Source organism: Pavona decussata, unplaced genomic scaffold (genome assembly GCF_977016875.1).
Source record: "Pavona decussata unplaced genomic scaffold, jaPavDecu1.1 SCAFFOLD_166, whole genome shotgun sequence".
In the NCBI taxonomy this organism is placed as follows: Eukaryota; Metazoa; Cnidaria; class Anthozoa; order Scleractinia; family Agariciidae; genus Pavona; species Pavona decussata.
The window spans coordinates 867903-887500 of NW_028145577.1; the positions used below are offsets into that span (position 1 = coordinate 867903).

Consider the following 19598-nt stretch of genomic DNA (forward strand, 5'->3'; position numbering starts at 1 on the left):
AGCCATATCCAGCAATATTTCTGGATTGTTTTTAATAAAACAATAATTCCACTCTGGCCTCTTGAATATGAGTTGATTATATTCAACGAGGAGCGTGCTATCTATCATCTCATATCCCCGGCCAATGTTAAAGAGATGCCAATCCCCCCTCATTTTTTTTCCCGCCTCCCTCTCTCCTCCTTCCGTTCCCGGCTTTGCAGGCTACCAATTGGTCTGCGGTTTCCTTCTTAGGATCGAGGCTCCAGTCTCAGTCTCTTGCGCTTGTCTCGGCCAAGATGGCGTCCGAACAGAGAGTATTTTCCTGTCTCTGTACATGTGGCGCTAATTTTTAGCTTGTTGTTCTCCCAACCTCTGCATTGATCTCTGTTGTCTGCTGGAAGAGGCAGTATTGACTTCATAACTTAGTTCTTGTACTTATTTCTGGTTAATTTTCGGAAGAATCTTCAGGAAATAATGCAGAAAAATTGTCTTGGAATTTCCACGTGAGCAAAGAGTTCCGATGTCTGAAAAGGGTGACGAAAATCTGTCCCTCTGGGAGAAAATAAAAAACCTTTTAGGCAATAAAAGGTAAGAGGATAACTTATGTTTTATTTTGGAATTGTTAGGAGAAAGATTATTCGTGTTAACGTCTTGAAGTAGTTTTATCGCCTTTATGATCATAATATTATTAAGTTCTACTTCGCTACGCTCAAACGAACGTAAATTATTTTACCAATCAATCAAACAAGGAACATGGTAGGATACGCAGGCTATTATTAAATCTCCTCAGTCTCAGACATGTATGATTTTACAATGAATCATTTTATTTTAATGAATCATTCAATTAATACTGCACGGGGGAGGGGGGGGGGGGGGGGGGGGAGTCCCATATAAAGGTACCGGGGGTGGTCATCACAAATTTTGCAAAGAACCCCTAAGAGGTACCAAAAAAATTTTAAATCAGCTGACTCTCATATTTTTCAGCTCAATTCCGTTAAGGTGGGGTTTACCTGAAAGCCGTTTTCACGCCGCTTAAAATCGGTCAAATGGAAATATCTTGCTCGCATTTCAAGCAATACAAAAACCCTCCATTCATTACACAAATCAATGATTTGGGGTGTTTTATTAATTTTTGGGTGATTTTTAGGTATATTTGGAAGGAAATAATTTTTCTTGAAGGATTGGTAAAATTAAAAGAAATAAGAAATGTTGAAGATTTAGTGAAGTTTTAAAATTAGAATTTGTAGTTAATAATTAATAGACGGATACCAAGTTAGTCCACTAGCAACCTGGGGTGCTCTTGCATAGATATCAACTGTCTGTTAGTGTTCCAAAAATCATTTTCTTTCTTCCATCCATTCTTAAAACCTCTTCAAATTTCACTCAAATTCAGGTAGAGCCCCGCCTTAAGGGTACCACCATACCTCTTATGGAAGTAATTTTAGATTTTAACACCCGAAGGGGTACCAATCTATGAATTTCAACCCACAAAAGGTACAGCAATCAACCGTGGGAGTCACCCACCCCCCCCCCCCCCCTCCCCAGGCCTCCTTGTATTTCAATAAAATAATGTTTTTTTGTTTGAAATACACACATTGGAAAACACAATGTGCAGTTCCAGGAAATATCCATACTCCCCTCATGGACAAGTTTATGTATTGCACCCCTCCTCCCCCCAGGATCTTCCAGTTAAGCTTCATACTTTGCTTCTAAAATTTTGCATTTTAAGCCCCCCTTCCCCTAGAAATTTTCAATAACCTTCCTTGGGGTGGGTATGGATTTTTTCTGGAACTGCACAATCCTCCCCTGTGTTTCGCATCATTCACGGTTGAACCAAAAATTTTGGCTATTAGTATGGAATGGACCCCAACGCTGTACATATATATTGCCCAAAATGGGCCAATTAGTCCATTCAAATGCAAATTTGCCGATTGTACATGTGCATGTACACCAATGAAAGTCTATCTAATTTATTGCCAGGTTGGCTTTGGAACAAGGTAATAAAGTTGAAGGTGAAAGTGGTTGGGATAGAGTAAAGGCATTATTTGATGTGAGGTTTGTATCAAAACAGTTACAATAGAGAGTTTTAGATCCAGGTTTACCGCAAACGGCTGGAGGTTACGTGACCAGTCGTTCACATCATGTTTGGGGTTTTCGACGTGTGTTTTCAAGGTGAAGAGGTAGGTTTTCATGTATGTCATTTATCTGAAAGCTTTTAGCATATAACTCTTGTTTTATCTCACATAATGATACAAAAATCTTGTGGAGCAAGTCTTTACCATTAACAGAGGCAAAAATTCGGGCAAAATGCTAAATTTGATAAATCCTATTGGGTCTTGAAAAAAAGTGCCATTTATGGCTGCTGTTACAAAATGGCGGCCATAAATTTGCAAGAAGAACTAAATCAAATTACGTTTGAATATCAAACCGCAAACTGTGGTTAGAGGTTTGTGGTAAACTCGGATCTAAAACATACTTGTACTAGGTGTTGCTATGCAGTACGTAATTTCTATCACTAGACAAGTGTGAAGTTAAGCCTCCTAGGCACTGACATTCCCAGTGAGTGTCTGGATGGGAGGCTAGAATTTTTTCTTTTTTAACCCCTAAGTAAGCCCTAGCATCAAACTACACATTCTCCTCACTGTTTCCATACATTTTTTTTTATGGTACTAGTTAGTAAGAGAATTTCTTTAGACACTACTTAAGATATTTTATCTTTGTTGATCAATTCCTGAATTCTCATGACCTAAATGGTTGATGACATAGTGATATTGCAAGGAGAAATTACATGTAGATGCTTGTCACTCTTGGGGCTGAAGGGGATAATATTGTCCCCCTTCTCCCCCCCCCCCCCCCCCCTTCCTTGAAAAGACTGTGAAAGAACAGTGTAAGAGTTGCTTTAAATCTCTTGGGTTTACTCTACCAGAAATTAATCTGAAAATTGTCAGAAGGATTTTAATGAACTGGGGTCTGGGATATTCAACATCCCTTAAAGTTTAAACCTCACTTGATAAATATTATTAACAAATTATGAAACTTATATTTTTTCACACAAAGTGATGGCCCAAAAGAAGAACTCCAACACATTCCAAATGTGGTTTGTTACACCTCGGCATTCGCTTTTCTCTTTGGTGGCCAGTTTGGAAGGAGAATCATAGACGACCACTTTCGACGCCACAATCAGCTGACTGTGTATGAATCAGTAATGCATGCTAAGCGCCGGTACCATGCATCAGTTGCCTTGGGTTTTGCAAAGTATGGAAGTCGTTGGGGCTGGAGAGCTGGTCTCTTCTCCGGTGTTTACAGGTAATGCAGCATGCGAAATTAATTATATGTAGTTGTTAGGTACGTGGCTAATGAGGTCCTAAAGCAGTATCTGTAGTGATCAGACTTTGGGAAAACCATATTTCTTGAGTCGTGAATCACTTTTAACAGCTTTGGTGCAAGACCAGGCTTTCAGACAGAAATTATAAGGGGGTGTCCGAACGGCATATCACCGATGTAGTACATGTATTTATTAGATGATTTCTTTGATAACGATTACTTTTATTAATAATGGTTTACTAAATGCAAACTTTTCTGATTTACAACAGCTTTCTTCTGGTTGCGTGTGAGGCATATCGAAACACAGATGATGCATTGAACTATGTAGCCAGTGGAGGTAATATTAATTATAATTACAGTATTAATAATTATGAGAATAATTATCATAATTTAACTATAAAAGTTAACGTTAAAAGAGAACGACGTTTCGACCGTCCGACGGTCATTTTCAAGTTCAAAATGAGAAGTAAAATATGTGTTTATATACAATTGTGAAAAAACTAATGAGATGCTGACTTAAAAAGCTCTAAGATATTCACATCTAAACAATATCAAAAATAATAGCGTGAATGATAAATACAAAGGAACGCTAAAAACGATAAAAGGTATTTAAAAGGTATTTAAAAGTGAAATAATTAAACAAATAACTTCGCGCGGATCGAGTCGCATTGTTTGTTCAGTTTCGGCTTTAGGTCGCGAATAAACAACATCTCGAAGATCAAGCAGTCGAGTTTGCTCTGACACTTTCTCAGGATTCTGAAGTTGCTTTTAATGGTCTCTGGATCCTGTCCATGCTCGTCCTTTACATGATTGCCAATTGCAGATCGTTTGTTTTCCTCCACACGTTGATGCAAGTGTCGACTCGCTATTATTTTTGATATTGTTTAGACGTGAATATCTTAGAGCTTTTTAAGTCAGCATCTCATTAGTTTTTTCACACTTGTATATAAACACATATTTTACTTCTCATTTTGAACTTGAAAATGACCGTCGGACGGTCGAAACGTCGTTCTCTTTTAACGTTAACTTTTATAGTTAAATCAATTATCATAATTATTGTTATAGTTACAAAAAATTACATTCTTATTAATTACAATTATAATATTAAGAAGAGATTTTGAGTAGCATTTCACAACAAAGTTCATCGCTAAGATGTTCTCAAAATACATATTAAGAAAAACTTAAAAATCTTTTAAAAGCTGATGATGTTCGACATTTAACTTTGCATCATTATGAAGTCAAAAGTAAGAACTGGCAAGTGGATAGTCAAGTGGATATACATACTATTAATAAGACAATTAAACAAATTATTATTGATTTTTTTTTTTTTCATGCTCTTATGGGTACGATTCCCAAAGGTGGAATAAACTACATAAAAAAATTAAAATATAACTATTCGGAGAGTTAGGTCAAAAGTTTTCCACGAATCAAACCAGCTTGAGTGTTCAGAGAAGGCTTGATGTCCTCAGATGAAGAGCATTTTGTAAATCAAGCAGTCAAACTTGCTGGGCTGCACAAGTCAAAAATAACTTACTGCAGATACACTGTAATCTGTAAGGCAATTTTTTTGCTATCAAAGGTGTTGTTTCAAGTTTGTTTTAAATAATTCTGTATCTGTCCATTCTTGTTTTTTTAAAGCATCAACGGGTGCACTCTATCAAATCTTTTCTGGCTGGCGTAAAATGGTAGTTGGTATTGTAATTGGTGGCGGTTTGAGGTAAGCCAAAATTATACGAGTACATCTATGACATTATGTTGAACTGTAAATAATTTACAGTTTGATTTAATTGCTTTGTATTTCCTAAGTACTACTTTGCAAAAAAAGCATCTCATTTTGGAGCTCCAATATTTTTTCTTGGAGCCCAGATCCCAAAGCCTTTCTCTGTGTGGATTCTGTGAAAAAAAAAAGCCATGTCAACAGCCCTGTATTTTTTCAGCGTAGAGCCAGGCTAAACCCCACTGAGACCCTAGTGAACATAAACATTTTATCCCTCCTTTATAAAATATCACTACTTAATCGAACATACCAATTTCAGTCTTAAATGAAATTCTTGGCAAAGAGACCATTTTTGTAGTATATGAAGCTTGTTTTTTACTGCTTTAAGGTTGCAGAAAAAAAAATAAGTGGACCACACTTTAAGATTTTAAACACCGATTCAAAAAGCTAGATCCCTGTTAAATGATTTAAGTACTTTTTCATACTTTTTCCAGGTCTGGAAACTAGTTTGCAGTTTTCCAATTACTTTTTGAAAAATTCCAGACTCTGTACAAATCCTATCCTGGATACACTTCTGATAGTAACATGTACTTCACACTTGTGAGAGGAAGAGAATGTCAAGGAGCTCAGCCTGACAAATATTGAACCTGGCTTTCATATATATGACCATTACATGTACCGTGTACTTGCATTTGTTATGTACAATCATTGATTACAATCTACTCTTAGCATGCTGTGGCTGTACATATTCCTTAAGAATGCTAAAACAAAAATTCTGTAGTTAGCCAGTGTCTGTATTAAGCATATTTTCTGTGAATTTTCAGCTTGCCGGTTGGGGTAATTGCACAAATTGGTAATACAGTTCTACCAGATGAATATAAACTAAAGAAAAAACAAGAAACACTACCCGACGATACCCAAAGCCAGGAATGGTATGTGATCACTCTTGGTCAGCATAAAAACTTTACAAATCATTTTTGTTTTCTTTAAATAAAGTTTCAGCTGGCTGGGCAACTCCTATAGTACAGTACTTTTCACTATTTCCCTGAATGGCAAATCAACTTGTTTTTAATAATTTTATTAAAATTGGATTGTGCCAGCCTTGCTCTCTGTCCTCTACAAGTTTGGTTATTTTGATAAGTATGTTGAGGGATTGTGCAGCTTTTGTTTTTTTTGTTTTTGTTTTTTCCCTTTTGTGTAGTTCCAGGAAACATCCACCCTCCCCTTCCCCTCTGGAATTTCCAGGCCCTTCTGTCAGGGGTAGTGATATTTTGTGAAACTTCACATTGATCACATATCATTTTTTCTCTTATAAATATAATCTTAACAGGAAGAAGCGGTTGGAAGTGACGAGTTCATTCATAGAAGCCATGGAAAAGGGACTTAGTGAAGACAATGAAAGTAGATAGCAAGAGAAATCACCATGCTTGTACAATGAAGTAACTACTTTTATTAATTTATCATTAGATACCTGGTTTGACACCATTTCTAAGCACAGAGTGAATAAAGTACTTTGTACTTTCAGTGCTCGAACTTACCGCACCTAATCATACCAATAACAGTCCTTTGTTAAATATGATCTAGATAGTAACAACATTTTTTTAAATTTTACAAATTAATTATTATAAACTTTTTAACGAAATTCAAAACTTACGATTTTCATCTTTTAATTAACTTTAAGAACTAAATGAAATCATACACACAAAAAAATCTTAATTTAAAAGTTATCAATGTAGTAAATTTACCAGCAAAAGACTGAACTTGCAGATGTAGATATTAAAAAGAAAGTTATACAATGTATGTACCTGTTAGGGGCAGTTCATTGTTTATGGGGTTCACTGTGTTGGAAAATTATCATTCAGATTGATGATATACAGTATGTCACATTTTCATTACCAATCTAATCTGCAGAAAAAAAGTTAAAACTGTACTATACACTTTGTGTAACATTTAAATGCTACTGAAGTCTAAAATTAAAAAGCATGTTTTTTCATTGCCTGACTGAATTGATCTGAAAAATTTAGACTACTGATTTTCTTTCATTTGTGTTCTGGAAACGTTAACTTTTCATATAATTTACATTTGTTATGTAGAGCTGTTACAGTCTGTGAACGGTAAACACTTATTTCCGTACCTCAAACCACCCTCCCCCTCTTCAAATTTTCATATTTCACGAAGTATAAGCCACACTTTTTTAAGAAACAAAACGAAGTTACATAAAAAATTATAAAGTGAGTATCGAACTTGGGTGGGGGACGCCATCTCAAAATTAGAGATGTTTGACTGTATGAATTTCAAAAAATGTTTCAAAGTCTATAACTTCTTTAATTTGTTATTCACCAAAACAACACCAAACTCAGTCAAATGACTAATCTTAAAGGGGTCTTTTGTACGGTAGTGTCAATTTATAAATTAGATAAATTTTGCAACTCGACCCAGTCCCCTGCTCAACCTCAAAGTGGCCTATTTAGTAGGCTAACTGGAGTGCTATTTATGCAAACCAGAACACTTCATGTAATTTCCATTCACTTCATGTAATTTTTAATAAATACAGTATCCAAGGGCGGTTTGAAATATGGAAACAAGTGACAACCTGACTGTGATGACAGCCCCTTTAACCTCTGCTATCACATTTCACAATAATGCTAACTAGGCTATATTTGGTCTGTGCTGCATTCTAGGCGCTCCTTTCTTTGTGTAATTAGTGCCATTCAATAATGCTAACTTTAGACTTCAAACCCTGGAACTTTTTGCATTGTTTCTGCTGTTAGTTGCTGCAACAACTGATGGACCACATTTTATATGTAGAAGCCCAAGAGTGGTTCAGAATCTTCCAATATTTACAACCTACAAATAAATAAATGTTACCTTCTGAAACCACTGATCTAAATTTTGTTTTCAAAGAGTTCCACTGTAATCTGTGTGACTGTTATATAAAACGTCGATAATGGTGGAGTCTTGAACTTTAGAGTTCACTGTTTAGTGTTAACTATTTAACAAGTTGAAAGACACAGTCAACCAGTCTGCGGTAAATTTCTTTGGCTTTACAAGTTTATATTCTTGATGATTGTTCTTGGAAATGTAAAATTACTTTCAAGAAAGAATGGAAACCAGAGAACTGGACATCTCAAAATCAGACACTCTATTTGAAGTTGCCAGGGGATGTCACAGACCTTGGTGAATCATTGTCTTTCGGGCTTTGGAAAACTACATTTTGGAACTTCCTCTTTAGCGCCACTGTTATCAAATCCGATGTGTCATTTTCTGACATGCGTCTTTGTCTTTTAAGCGGTGTGCCACCAGGTGACCTTTTAAATGACGTACTCCTTAGCTCGGACCGACACCCATTTCTGATTCGCTTAAGGAGTTCTTCATTTGCGTGATTAAGTGGTGTACTTGGGTGAGCCTTTGTGGTTGGCGTAGAATTCTTCTGTGATTGGCTTTGGCAAGCCTTTCTTTTTGGCGCTTTGTTAAAAGTGACTGGACTCAAAACCAGTGGGGGTGGTGGTGGAGGAGGTGGAATCAGCATTTGTGGGGGTAGGGGTGGAGCAAAAATATTTTCAGTAGGAACTTCAACTGATTTTGTTGTAACTTTGGTTTTCTTTGTAATATCTATGTTATTTCTGCTGCAATATTTTCCAATCTGATGATACATCTTTGCTAGATTTCGCTTCAGAATGGCCTCATTTGGTTTGTCAAAGCTGAAGGTACCCAGAGACTCCAGAACTTCATAAAGTTGCTTCATTTGATTTCTTTTAGCTTCTTCATTCTCCTGTTTTTTCAAAGAAGTGCTTTTATTAGTTACTTACAATGACACTGTCCTTTAATCCCAAAATGTTGGGACAAATAAACTTTCATACCCCCCCCCCCTCCAAAAAAAAAATTATATATACATGAAAAATTTCCTTCCAAGCAAAAACACAGTCCAATCATTTTACAGTCAACCCAGGTCACGCGTGAACGATATTTTTGAAATTTGAACAGAGTTTTGAAATTTACATGACTGTCAGTTTTGAAAATGGCCAACGAGATTTCAGAGTTCCCGTATAAATTTCCCTAGCTTATTGATGGTATAAAGCTATGAATTTTCCTTTACATTGTAAAATTGAATATTTCAAGAATAACAATAAAATTGTTTCCCAAGTATTTTGAATCTTTTTTTCAGTTAATGCGTCTTTTTCGGAACGATTTCCAGAGAAATGTCCAACATTCCATTCACACGTCGGACATTACAAAGAGAAATTCGAATGTTCATTTCATTCTTGGAAATACTGTTCATGCGTGACCTGGGTTGACTGTAATTTGATCATGTATAATTTCGAAAAATGTGTATTAAAAGTGCTAGGAGTTTTATTAATACTGTCAGTAGTTTTTATTGAAAACCACATAAAGTGAAGGAACTGAGGTATACTTGTCAAATTTGCACAAACGTCTTCATTTTACACAAATTATAAATTTAATAATTAATGTGGCACACCTTTTCAATTTGTTCTCGAAGATTTCTGTCTTTCTCAGTAACTAAGGCCAACCATTCTTCCTCAAGATGGCGACATTTACCATCTGTAATAAAAGTATAAAGATGAGAATGATTGGTAATTAAAAACTTATTAATTTAATATACAGGATGGGGTTCATCATAATGGTTAATAAGAGGGTAAAGCTATCACAGGGCTGTTAGCTCACTGTCTCACAGGTTCCACTACATGACTGAAGCAGCAAGGAGCTTTTTTGATTGAGCTATCGGTATTTTAGATGGTATGCTAAACCCATTACAGCCCTGGCTGCCCCAGCATTATCTTGTCAGGAATCACAGATATATGTTTTACATGTTTTGCTCTGGGGTAAGGACCACTCAATAGCTATTAGGCAGACATGTCATATATAAATAGTACATTCAAATCAAAGTACTGACAGCAGATCATTATAGCATTTTTACATTAACAGCTGCAGAAGTTCCTGTATGCTCATTGGCTAATTTTTATTGTCAATAAGCAGACATACGCATGGATTTATAATTTATGCGATGTTGACGCAACGAACGAGAACGGGGAATTTAAAAACAACCAAACGTCAATCAGTCACTTTTCAACCAATAGAAAGTCTCCTTTTTTCCATACAAGTTTTTGATCTTGGTTGCGTCAGATTTAATAAAATTTAATAAGTTTCTCGCATTTTTATCCTGCATTTTGACTCATTTTGTCCCTTCTGGCTTTTTGTTATTACTAGTAAAAAACAAATTGACATCAGTTTTTCATGCGTCTGTCCTGTTATTGATCATGAATTTTGTCAAGACATTGTCAAAGTAGTTTGCGGATCCCCACAGCTACTTCGACAATGTTATGATGAAATTTATGATCAATAACAGGACAGATCCGTAAAAAACTAGCGTCAATTTGTTTAATACATACATGTACAAGCAGAAGTTAAATCACCAGATCATACAGCTGTAGACAGTAGACTGCACCATAATAATTGAGTTCAGCTGTTGATCTAATTATTTCCCGGGCTTTGGGCTTTTCGGCTCATTATCCTGGATCGACTACAACTTCAGTCTGCAGAACATGGCAAGTACTATCACGCCAGTAGAGTTGCTTCGATCTTTCCTAAGTCCCGATTTACACTCTTTTCTTTTGCTAAGAATTTATTTTATAAGAATATCGAGGCCAATACTCTTTTAAAAAGAAAAAAGTGTATCTAGGAGAGGTCGAAGCCACTCTGCTTATACACACACGTGTGTGGAAATGCACGAGGCCGAGCGAGATTTCGTCGGATTCTGGATTCCATACTCTGCATACTGGACCACAACAACTTTGACAATTTAAAAGATTATCACCAGTAACAGAAACACCAAAAAAACTGACTTCAGTTGGTTAAAATTACGTTTTCTGCTGAGTTTCGAATGCCTTCCTATTCTGACTTTTGACATGTTGTTAAAAAGCCTAATAAAAATATGTAATTGCAATTGAGCTCAAGTTTAAGTTCTTAACCAGTATCCACGAACTTGAATGTTTCAAATCAAATAGAAGCACATCGGTATCAGCTGTTTTAACACTGAGTTATAAAAAATCTCACCTGATTCTTTGCACTGCTCGTAAAGTGTTCGAACTTCTGTGCCTCTTCGTTCGAGAATGTCGTTGATTGTTCGATGATCTTGAGTCGTTAGAATCTCCCTTTGCCAAGTATACGAACTTGGCCCTGAAAATCAGAGAATCGGTAGAGATTTTACTTTTGAAACAAAGCGTTTATCATTTCTCTTTTGTGTGTACCTTTTTCCTGGGAATTGAATCCTTGATTTTCACACAAAAGCGAAGCAACTTGAAGAACACTGTATTTTGAATCGGCGGCCATGTTGAAATGTATTTTGAAATTTCCGCCTCTTGACTCTGATTGGTCGATGGCGATGTTAGGTCCCAACCCACTCGCGACTCGAAAAAATCTGTAAATTTTTTTTTAAAAAGAGTATTCAGTCCAGAACTGGTCATAACAAGTTTTTTCGAAGAGGACCCACCTTCTCTGTAGTAGGGGGTTGGCAAAAAGTTGCCGAGCAATTGTACACAACTTTAGCCTGACTCGACCCTATTCGTGCTCTCGAAGTTGTCTTTCACGAATTTTCGCCAACGGGCAGACAACTATAGGCGACGAGTAAAGGCCAGTTTGAAAGGTTTCAACATTTGCCCAGAACATGCGTTCAACTAAAGTTGAACAAATGTTGGGCAAAAAGTTGGACAAATGTTGAACGGAGTGTTCAAACGGCTTCAACGCCATTCAACATTTTCGAGAACAAGGGAAATGTTGAACCAATGTAGAATGAAAGTTTAAACCAATTTAAATTTGACTCAACACCCCATTTTTTTACACTTCAAACAAAGTTAAAAATATTATTTATACTTTCAACAATGTTGAACAACCTGTTCAAACGCCGTCCCCGACGTTTGGTTCAGAAAAAAGAGTTGAACGCATGTTGAAGCAAATGTTCAAATCGGCGAAATGTCTTGTTTTAATTCTATCGTTTTCTTGTTCTTTTTAGCCTGCTAGATCTTCTTAGCTAGATCTTCTTATCTTATCTTATCTTATCTTATCTTATCTTATCTTATCTTATCTTATCTTATCTTATCTTATCTTATCTTATCTTATCTTATCTTTCCAGTGCATGCCGTGGGAGAACTGCCGTGCGGTTCCCAGCCAACAGCTACCACATGTGTGCTGTGGAGCTGTCGCTTAAAGGGGTGTTTTACACCTGCCTCGGCAGTTAAGGGTCTGTTATACGCGGGTTAATCCCGCTCTTTGACCCAACGGCTATGCCATGGTGATGAGGCCTAACAAGGCCGAAATTAGCTGTCCATGGCTGCCACTGCCCGGGTGATATAGCTGTGCGCATGCGTTAGGTACTGGCCAGGCCGTGGGTTGGTGTCCGTGTGTGTCACTTGCTTTAATTGATTGTCTTATCGTATCTTATATACCTTATCTTATCTTATCTTATCTTGAACGAGCCATATGTAAGTCGGCTTCCTAAGCGTGCATTAAAAATTGCGCTCAGCGAAGAATCGTCTGCGGCGTGTGTTTGCAGTACTCTTTGGAAAAAGTATAGAATTGCCTCGAAATTCAACAGCTTAAACTGCCGAAAACTGGCTTCAAAACGAAAATTCGTGATATGTTCTGTGCAATTTTTGATACCGAGGACCAGTTTATGTACAAACACCCAGTTTTCTCTCTATTAAACTGGCAAAATATCTCTGCTAACTAGCACGGATTAACTCTAAATTTTTAAAGGGCCACCGACAACCACAACTGTACCCAGGGGCATACCCAGGGGAGGGTTCCAGGGGTTCCGGAACCCCCTCCCTAAACGAAATCAACCTTTGCGCGCAGTTATAGAAAAGGAGGCTCCCAATGCAAAGAAGCCAACACTGTTGGTATACAATTTTAAGATGGGTCAAACGGCATGAAGCATACGAGGCATTTTTTTAACATGTTACCGAGTTCTATCGTCAAGACACTTGAGGTCATCTCCTCAACTGTTCCAATACCAGTACAGCAACACTCCATCAAACTGGAATGGCGAAAGTCGAAATAAAGTGAGTTCGCTTTCAAATGCCGTATTGAGGTTTCCCTAGCCTGTTCCATACTCATTTTCGTCCCTTCGCCCTCTCCTTCGCGCGTCTCTCTAGGAGCTTGGAACAGGCTGAGGTTTCCCTCCCTTATCACTCAAGTTACTGCTAAGAAGTGTTTATCGATCGTAAAGCCCCTGAGCATGGGCTACAGAAACGCGACATTGATGTGTACGAGGCATGATATCGCCAATTTCATGATATCAAAGTGCGACCTTAAGCTAGCAAGAGAGCAGGCTGATACCCAGCTACGACAAAATACTGTCTTTGCAGGTCTGCCTTGTGTCAAAGCTACTGATCTCTCAAGAACACGATATACTTTTAAGTATATTTAAAAATATGCACTTCAGTTTTGTGCTGATGACCCGGCTTCCATCGCCTCAGGTCGCCGACGTTGAACTCCTCCGATGGCGCCGCAAATGGCTGCAGCACGATCAATCTTCACTACCTGACAACGCAGTTAAAGCTCTATTTGAATGAGACTATGATTTCTATTCCAACATCCACCAACTATTACGAATCCTCTGCGCCCTGCCAATAACCTCCGCAGAATGCGAACGCGAACGATCTTTTAGCATCCTACGCAATTAAAGACTTACTTACGGGCAACTATGGGGCTGTTTACATGGGGGGAGGAAGATCCTAGCACTAGGAAGAGCCTAGAGGGCGGATCATCCTAGCGCCATATGTTTTCTCTATTCAGTTTACATGCAAAAAGTTGTACTTGGCCCTGGCGCTAGGATCTTCCTAGAGATAGGAACTTCCTAGCTGAGAGATGGGAAGATTCTAGCACTAGGAAGATCCTAGCACAATGTAAACTACTTTCGCACGGAAGATCCTAGTACTAGGGACAAAAAGAATAAACATGGCGGCAGCCGGGCGTTCAGCCGCTCAAGGTCGACAGTTATTCTTCTCTTCCTTCTCCACTTGGTAGCCACTTCAGCCAAAATTTCTGCATGTAAAGCAAACGAAAAGTTTTCCGCCCTCTCCTGGTGCTAGGATATTCCTCCCTCCATGTAAACAGCCCCGATGTCTGGTGCCCCGGATATTGACGTTAACGGCTGTCATTGAAATTTTTGCTCAAAAACACCCGCGACGCTTGTTGCTTGCTGGCCTTCTGTCTACTGATTGAGAAATGAGAACAGAATACTAAAAAAAGAAAACTAGAAAAGAGCTAGAAGAACGTAATAGCTGACACGTCAAGAAATGTTTCTTCTGGATGTGACACGCGCATGCCTTCTGAACTGCCTCCCCCCCCCCCCCCCCTCCCCTTTGCCAGAAGGCTGGATACACCCCTGAATAATTGTTTATTTTCATCATTTACCAGTTTATTTACTCATTTGATTGTATTCCGGTGATCAATTTCAATGTGAACGTGTGTTAATGTTTTGTGTAATGTCTACATCTGCATGTACGTAAATAATTTCTTTTCATATGTATGGAGAAACATGACGTAGTATGGGCCGTGTAGGATTACGTAAGTGCTCATGAGTTCGAGACTCGTTTGGGCGCAATTTGCAATAATTACTACTCGTTACTTCTTTAAAATTTAATTATTATTTCACTGCGCTTTAATTAGACATAATTATTAAATCCTTTGCTTTAATTAGATTTCAGCAACTGATGCGGATTTTCAACTTAACTGCTCGAAAGAGCCAACGCTTAAATACTTTCTAATTTGAAATATACAGACTAATTAAATTTGAAATTAAAATTAGCTCCATCGGCAACAGCACGGCTAATTTTATGTTCATTAGCATAACTTAGGCCGTTCTCTTTATTTTATTCGAGTGGAACTTTTCCTGATGTGGAGTACCTTCCATCTTGTACCGATCGACGTTTACCGTCGCCAAATGGTAAGATTTTCATTTATTTATAACTTTGGTCATGAAAAAGGGCGAAATATAAGTTAATGAGGTTCTTTTTGTGAATAAATAAGGTGCCGGTTGTTATTCACTGAGATCATTTTCGAACAGTTCACTAAATTCACTGACACTGTTTAATTCAAAACTCTCGATTATTTAACGTTTTACGATATGTTTTCATTTGGAATTTTCTTTTTTTCTGTTTCAAGGTAAGGTTATTTCTTTTAATTCATGGTTTTCAAATAATTCAAATTTCTACACAGAGGAGAAAACCATGAGGAATTTAAAATCGGCCCGATTTTCAACTATGCGAACAACAGCGAGTGGATCTGATCTGTTTGTATTTGTGTGGAGATTTTACGGCAGTATGTAAACACAGCAAAAATATATCGATCTCCCAATGCCCAGTGCCGCAGTCCAACTAAAGGGTTACAGCAACATGTAAACTCGAGCTAGCTAGATTCTTTTAACTTGAAGCGCCATCTGTTCCAGGCAGATAATTATTTCTTTACGAGGAAGTAATCCGATTTTAAAACAGTTAAAGAATGCAAGGGTTGAACGGCTGAAAATTACATAAATAAAATAGAATATGTCACTTGTCTCATCATCCTTCATGATATGTTTAGTGGTATTATCAAGTCCATTATCGATCAAAATCCAGCTGCAAATTAATTGCTTGTTCAAGTGATCTTTGCGAGGCTCACTAGAAGAACTCAAGCAATTTTGTCGCTGAACGGATAATGGAATAATGAAAAATTCTTGCAGAACATCATATATTTCTCAATATTAAAGTTGTGTATAAATTTTTGTTATGGAAAAAATCATCGAAAAATCATCAAGCCCTCTGAAGGATTTAGTTCGATTTGAAGTTGTTATTACCAGTCTAAATATTCATGAAACCGGTTTCGGTCATCCTCTTTTCTTCTCTGTTTAATACAGCGTAAAACGAGGAGGCATAGCAACCGAACTTCAGTCTTCAGACCAAAAAAAAAAGGAGAATTGAAGTGCACATGTCGCCAAGCGAACGATGTCGTGGTCCTAGTTCGTAAGAAAGCAGCTACAGTATCATCAAACGTTGCAACTGCGATAAAATTTGTCGGGGTTGAGGTTGTCAGATAGAAATGCAAAATGGTCCCCTGAGGGGTAAGGACGAGCCCTTATCAGTAGCGATAGCTAACCGTGAGGGGGGGGGAGGGTGGGGATTCTGCCCACGGCGACTCTGAACCTAGCCTGCGAACGCAGACGTATTTCCGGTTGTCGCTTCTCTCCGTCGAAAAATAACATCTGCGAACCCGAGACACAAAACGATTTTAGTGACGTAGCGGCTTTTGTTTTCTCGTTGACCAATCAGATTACATGATAGAATGAAACTCAAGTGGTCCACGCAACGGACAAACGCCACAGAGCCAGCGCCAGCATACACACAACCTGGCATACACAATGGCATATCGAAAACTAATCCTTACGGCTCAGAATGATCAGTAGAAAACCTCCATTCAGTATATAATTGAGTATTTCCCTTCATGAACAATAAGATAAACATCATTAAGCAGATCTAAGCTATGAATGTTTTATTATACCAATTTATTTGCGAACTGCAGGAGTCATGTAGGCCCGCCAACATTTTTTAATGCCCGATGCGCGCTAAGCCACAAAACAACGTCAACATGCATTTTGTTAACGCCGGATGCGCGCCAAGCCACAAAACAATGGAGATACCCTAAGGACACAATACCTGTTTTCCAGCTGCGAAGTAAGAGAGCTGTAAACAACTGCAAGAATCTATAGCTCTCGAAAGCGAGTGACAGCAATGATCAGAGTTGTAAAGAGTCACGTGGATCTATTAGACTCTCATATCCGCGTGATAAACAGTACAAACATCCTGCAATCTCACTGCAGATAAATAGCAAAAGCATGAAATCACGAGTAACGAAATCTACGGATCCTTTGTCTTGACAGATAACATTTATTTAGCGCTGTCTAAAAAAACATCTAGCTTGTCGATGGAGAAATTACGACCACGACATTTTTCTCACAAGTGGACTGCACAGACGAAAACACTTTGGGCGACGCTTGATAAATCGACAACTTGCGAAACACTGTCGGCCAGAAAATTGACAAAAATATCCTTTTCCTTTTTTACAACAACAACAACAATAATAATAATAATAATAATAATAATAATAATAATAATAATAATAATAATAATAATAATAATAATAATAATAATAATCTTTATTTGTGCTTTTTTTCAATATACATGGTTGATTCTTACAATCTTGTAGTGGTGATATATAGAATTAAATTAATTATTAGTTAAATAATGTGCAAGCAAGGAAGCTAAATGAACCATTTGGTTATCTTGTTAGCTCCCTACAGCATGCTTGATTGAATTCTCCTGGTGCTAATTTAACTTTTCAATAACGAAAACTTCGCAAACTTTGCTAATCGCGTCCTCCATACTGTCCGCCATTGTGTTTCCACAAGTTAACGTGTACACCGCACCTCGTGTGTTGGTTCTGCGATATCATGAGCTTAACTGTTATTAGCTTAGAATTTCTACGTCACGGAAATCGTTTTGTGGCTCGGGTTCGCAGGTTCGGAGACGTTATTTTTCGGCGGAGAGAAGCGACAGCAGGAAATATGTCTGCGTTCGCAGGCTACTCTGAACCTGAAAAACCTTTTTTTTCACATTAGAGTAAACGGCATGAAATCTCAGGACTTTTTCAGAAATTTATATGGCAAAAATTTGATGTGGTCGGTTAGTGTACATGTTCATTGACTGCGATGTTACCATGGCAACATATTTTTGAAAGGTAGCTTTTCAGAAAATGGAAATTCCCTTGTTAAAATTTTCTTACTGAAATTTTAATGTTTTTAACTCATATTAGTGTTCCTTTATTGGTTTTCGTTACTTTTCTTTTAATTTCGGCCCTTTCCTGACGTTTGGGGAAATCCAGAAATCCAAGATGGGGAATCCAAGATTGCTGCCATTTAGCAATCATGACGAACTAACGACGTCATATGGCTTCATCATTTTCCATTGCGGACTTCAAAGGAAAAATCTCTGTCATACAAAATAAATAAATAAATAAATAAATATTACACAGAGTGGCTATTCGTCCACTGTTTCAAAGTCGAATTGGAATTTGGAAATGTTGGTTTTTGTCATATAAGTTAATTTGAATATGTGAAACATATTTTGAACTGCGGATGAAAGATTATATAGAAGAAAGACCCTCGCAGTTTGTACGCAACTTAAGCAGTTGCAGGAGCACCCCAGGTTGCTAGTGGACTAACTTGGTATCCGTCTATTAATTATTAACTACAAATTCTTATTTTAAAACTTCACTAATTCTTCAATATTTCTTATTTCTCTTAATTTAACCAATCCTTCTAGAAAAACTATCTCCTCCCAAATATACCCAAAAATCACCCCAAAATTCACAAAACACCCCACAACATAGATTTACGGGATGAACATAGAGTTTTTGGATCGCTTGAAACGTGAACGAGATATTTCCATTAAAGCCATGTAAAGTGCGGTAAAATGGCGTTTACGTCAAGTCCCAGGAGTTTTGCGTTACAGTAATTCGATACCTGCTCTGCCTACGAGAAGCTCCGCCTCAGTTTTCAGTGTTCAGTCAGCAAACCCCGTGGCCCTCAGATAGTTTCGAATGTCTGTGCCACAATCTCTGATTGGAATACATTGGGTATTCGCTGGATTTCCAACACTTTGTCCACATTGTCCTCCAACAATCGAAGCATACTCACACGATACCATTACCAGTTTGCACGCCGTGAAACCAGAATCGAGCATTAAAGTTGGATTGCAGAGCAAAATAAACAAACTGAAGCGATCTGAATACCAACGTGGGCTAACTGCACTTTTAGAAAGTTCAGTGACAGAAAATACAGCTCACAAGTAAATCGCAGTTACAGTTTGTATCGAAGCGGCAGTGAAAAATTACCCTTGGCGTGCGCCCGGGGGGTACCCTGCGACCAGAGGCCCTTTGATCTTCCTAGATAAGTCGAAGGGCCTCTGCTCGCACGGTACCCGGGGGGGTGAACCTTTATATAAAAAACTGACGGGGGTGATCGTAGCTTTCGGGGGTTTCGTGGTTTGGTACCTGTCAAAGGTATGGCGGTACCTTTTAGCCAGTTTTAGGGTATTAAGCGAAAACATAGAGTTGGTACCACTAAGTGGGAAAATTGTACAGGCCACGGCTACAAAACAAATTATGGTACCTTTTAGTGGTAATTTTCAAAATTTATGACGATCAACTCGTCAATTTGATATGGGAGTCCCCCTCCCCCTGGGGGCAAGTGGTCTGTGCAAACTGTAACGCAATCTCTGCCGTTAAACGTAGTTTTAAATCGCGGTAAAATGCATATATCGTTCCTGATTGATGTGATGATTTCTACAATGTGCAGAAAGCTCACTCAAAAGGTATGAATTACGTAGCACTTGTAGCTATTGTTCCATTTGTTCTAAAGTAAGATTCAATGCAAAACATTCTGGTCCGAATTCAAAACGTTGACTACGTAAACTGACCTTTGTGACCTTTATATGCTTTTGAACTCGGGGTCTCATAAAACTGCTAC

At 37.9% G+C, this 19598-nt stretch overlaps 2 protein-coding genes and 1 long non-coding RNA gene across 3 annotated transcripts in view; 1 reads left to right on the top strand and 2 right to left on the bottom strand.

Annotated features, from left to right (window-relative positions):
• Window positions 1-19598, bottom strand: part of LOC146464288 (uncharacterized) — a 221212-nt gene that overhangs the window by 79753 nt on the left and 121861 nt on the right. The gene's annotated exons all lie outside the window — the stretch shown is intronic.
• Window positions 267-7013, top strand: LOC146464294 (complex I assembly factor TIMMDC1, mitochondrial-like). Its single transcript, XM_085130007.1, has 7 exons — window positions 267-567; window positions 1960-2034; window positions 3037-3285; window positions 3573-3640; window positions 4942-5020; window positions 5845-5952; window positions 6351-7013. Exons 1-7 carry the CDS (start codon window positions 500-502, stop codon window positions 6427-6429), a joined length of 726 nt encoding a protein of 241 aa, XP_084986133.1. The 5' UTR covers window positions 267-499; the 3' UTR covers window positions 6430-7013.
• Window positions 7164-11375, bottom strand: LOC146464295 (uncharacterized). Its single transcript, XM_085130006.1, has 4 exons — window positions 11287-11375; window positions 11093-11215; window positions 9498-9580; window positions 7164-8792 (listed from the first exon to the last, which is right to left on the bottom strand). Exons 1-4 carry the CDS (start codon window positions 11366-11368, stop codon window positions 8163-8165), a joined length of 918 nt encoding a protein of 305 aa, XP_084986132.1. The 5' UTR covers window positions 11369-11375; the 3' UTR covers window positions 7164-8162.

What these genes read in the sequence shown, in the direction of transcription:
- LOC146464295 (XM_085130006.1), bottom strand. Translation starts at nt 11,368, where the DNA reads ATGGCCGCCGATTCAAAATACAGTGTTCTTCAAGTTGCTTCGCTTTTG. An exon ending in ATTCAATTCCCAGGAAAAAG is followed by an intron (nt 11,216 to 11,286) that starts GTACACACAAAA and finishes TCTGATTTTCAG; the next exon opens with GGCCAAGTTCGTATACTTGG. An exon ending in CGAGCAGTGCAAAGAATCAG is followed by an intron (nt 9,581 to 11,092) that starts GTGAGATTTTTT and finishes CTTTTATTACAG; the next exon opens with ATGGTAAATGTCGCCATCTT.
- LOC146464294 (XM_085130007.1), top strand. Translation starts at nt 500, where the DNA reads ATGTCTGAAAAGGGTGACGAAAATCTGTCCCTCTGGGAGAAAATAAAA. An exon ending in CTCTTCTCCGGTGTTTACAG is followed by an intron (nt 3,286 to 3,572) that starts GTAATGCAGCAT and finishes GATTTACAACAG; the next exon opens with CTTTCTTCTGGTTGCGTGTG. An exon ending in GTAATTGGTGGCGGTTTGAG is followed by an intron (nt 5,021 to 5,844) that starts GTAAGCCAAAAT and finishes GTGAATTTTCAG; the next exon opens with CTTGCCGGTTGGGGTAATTG.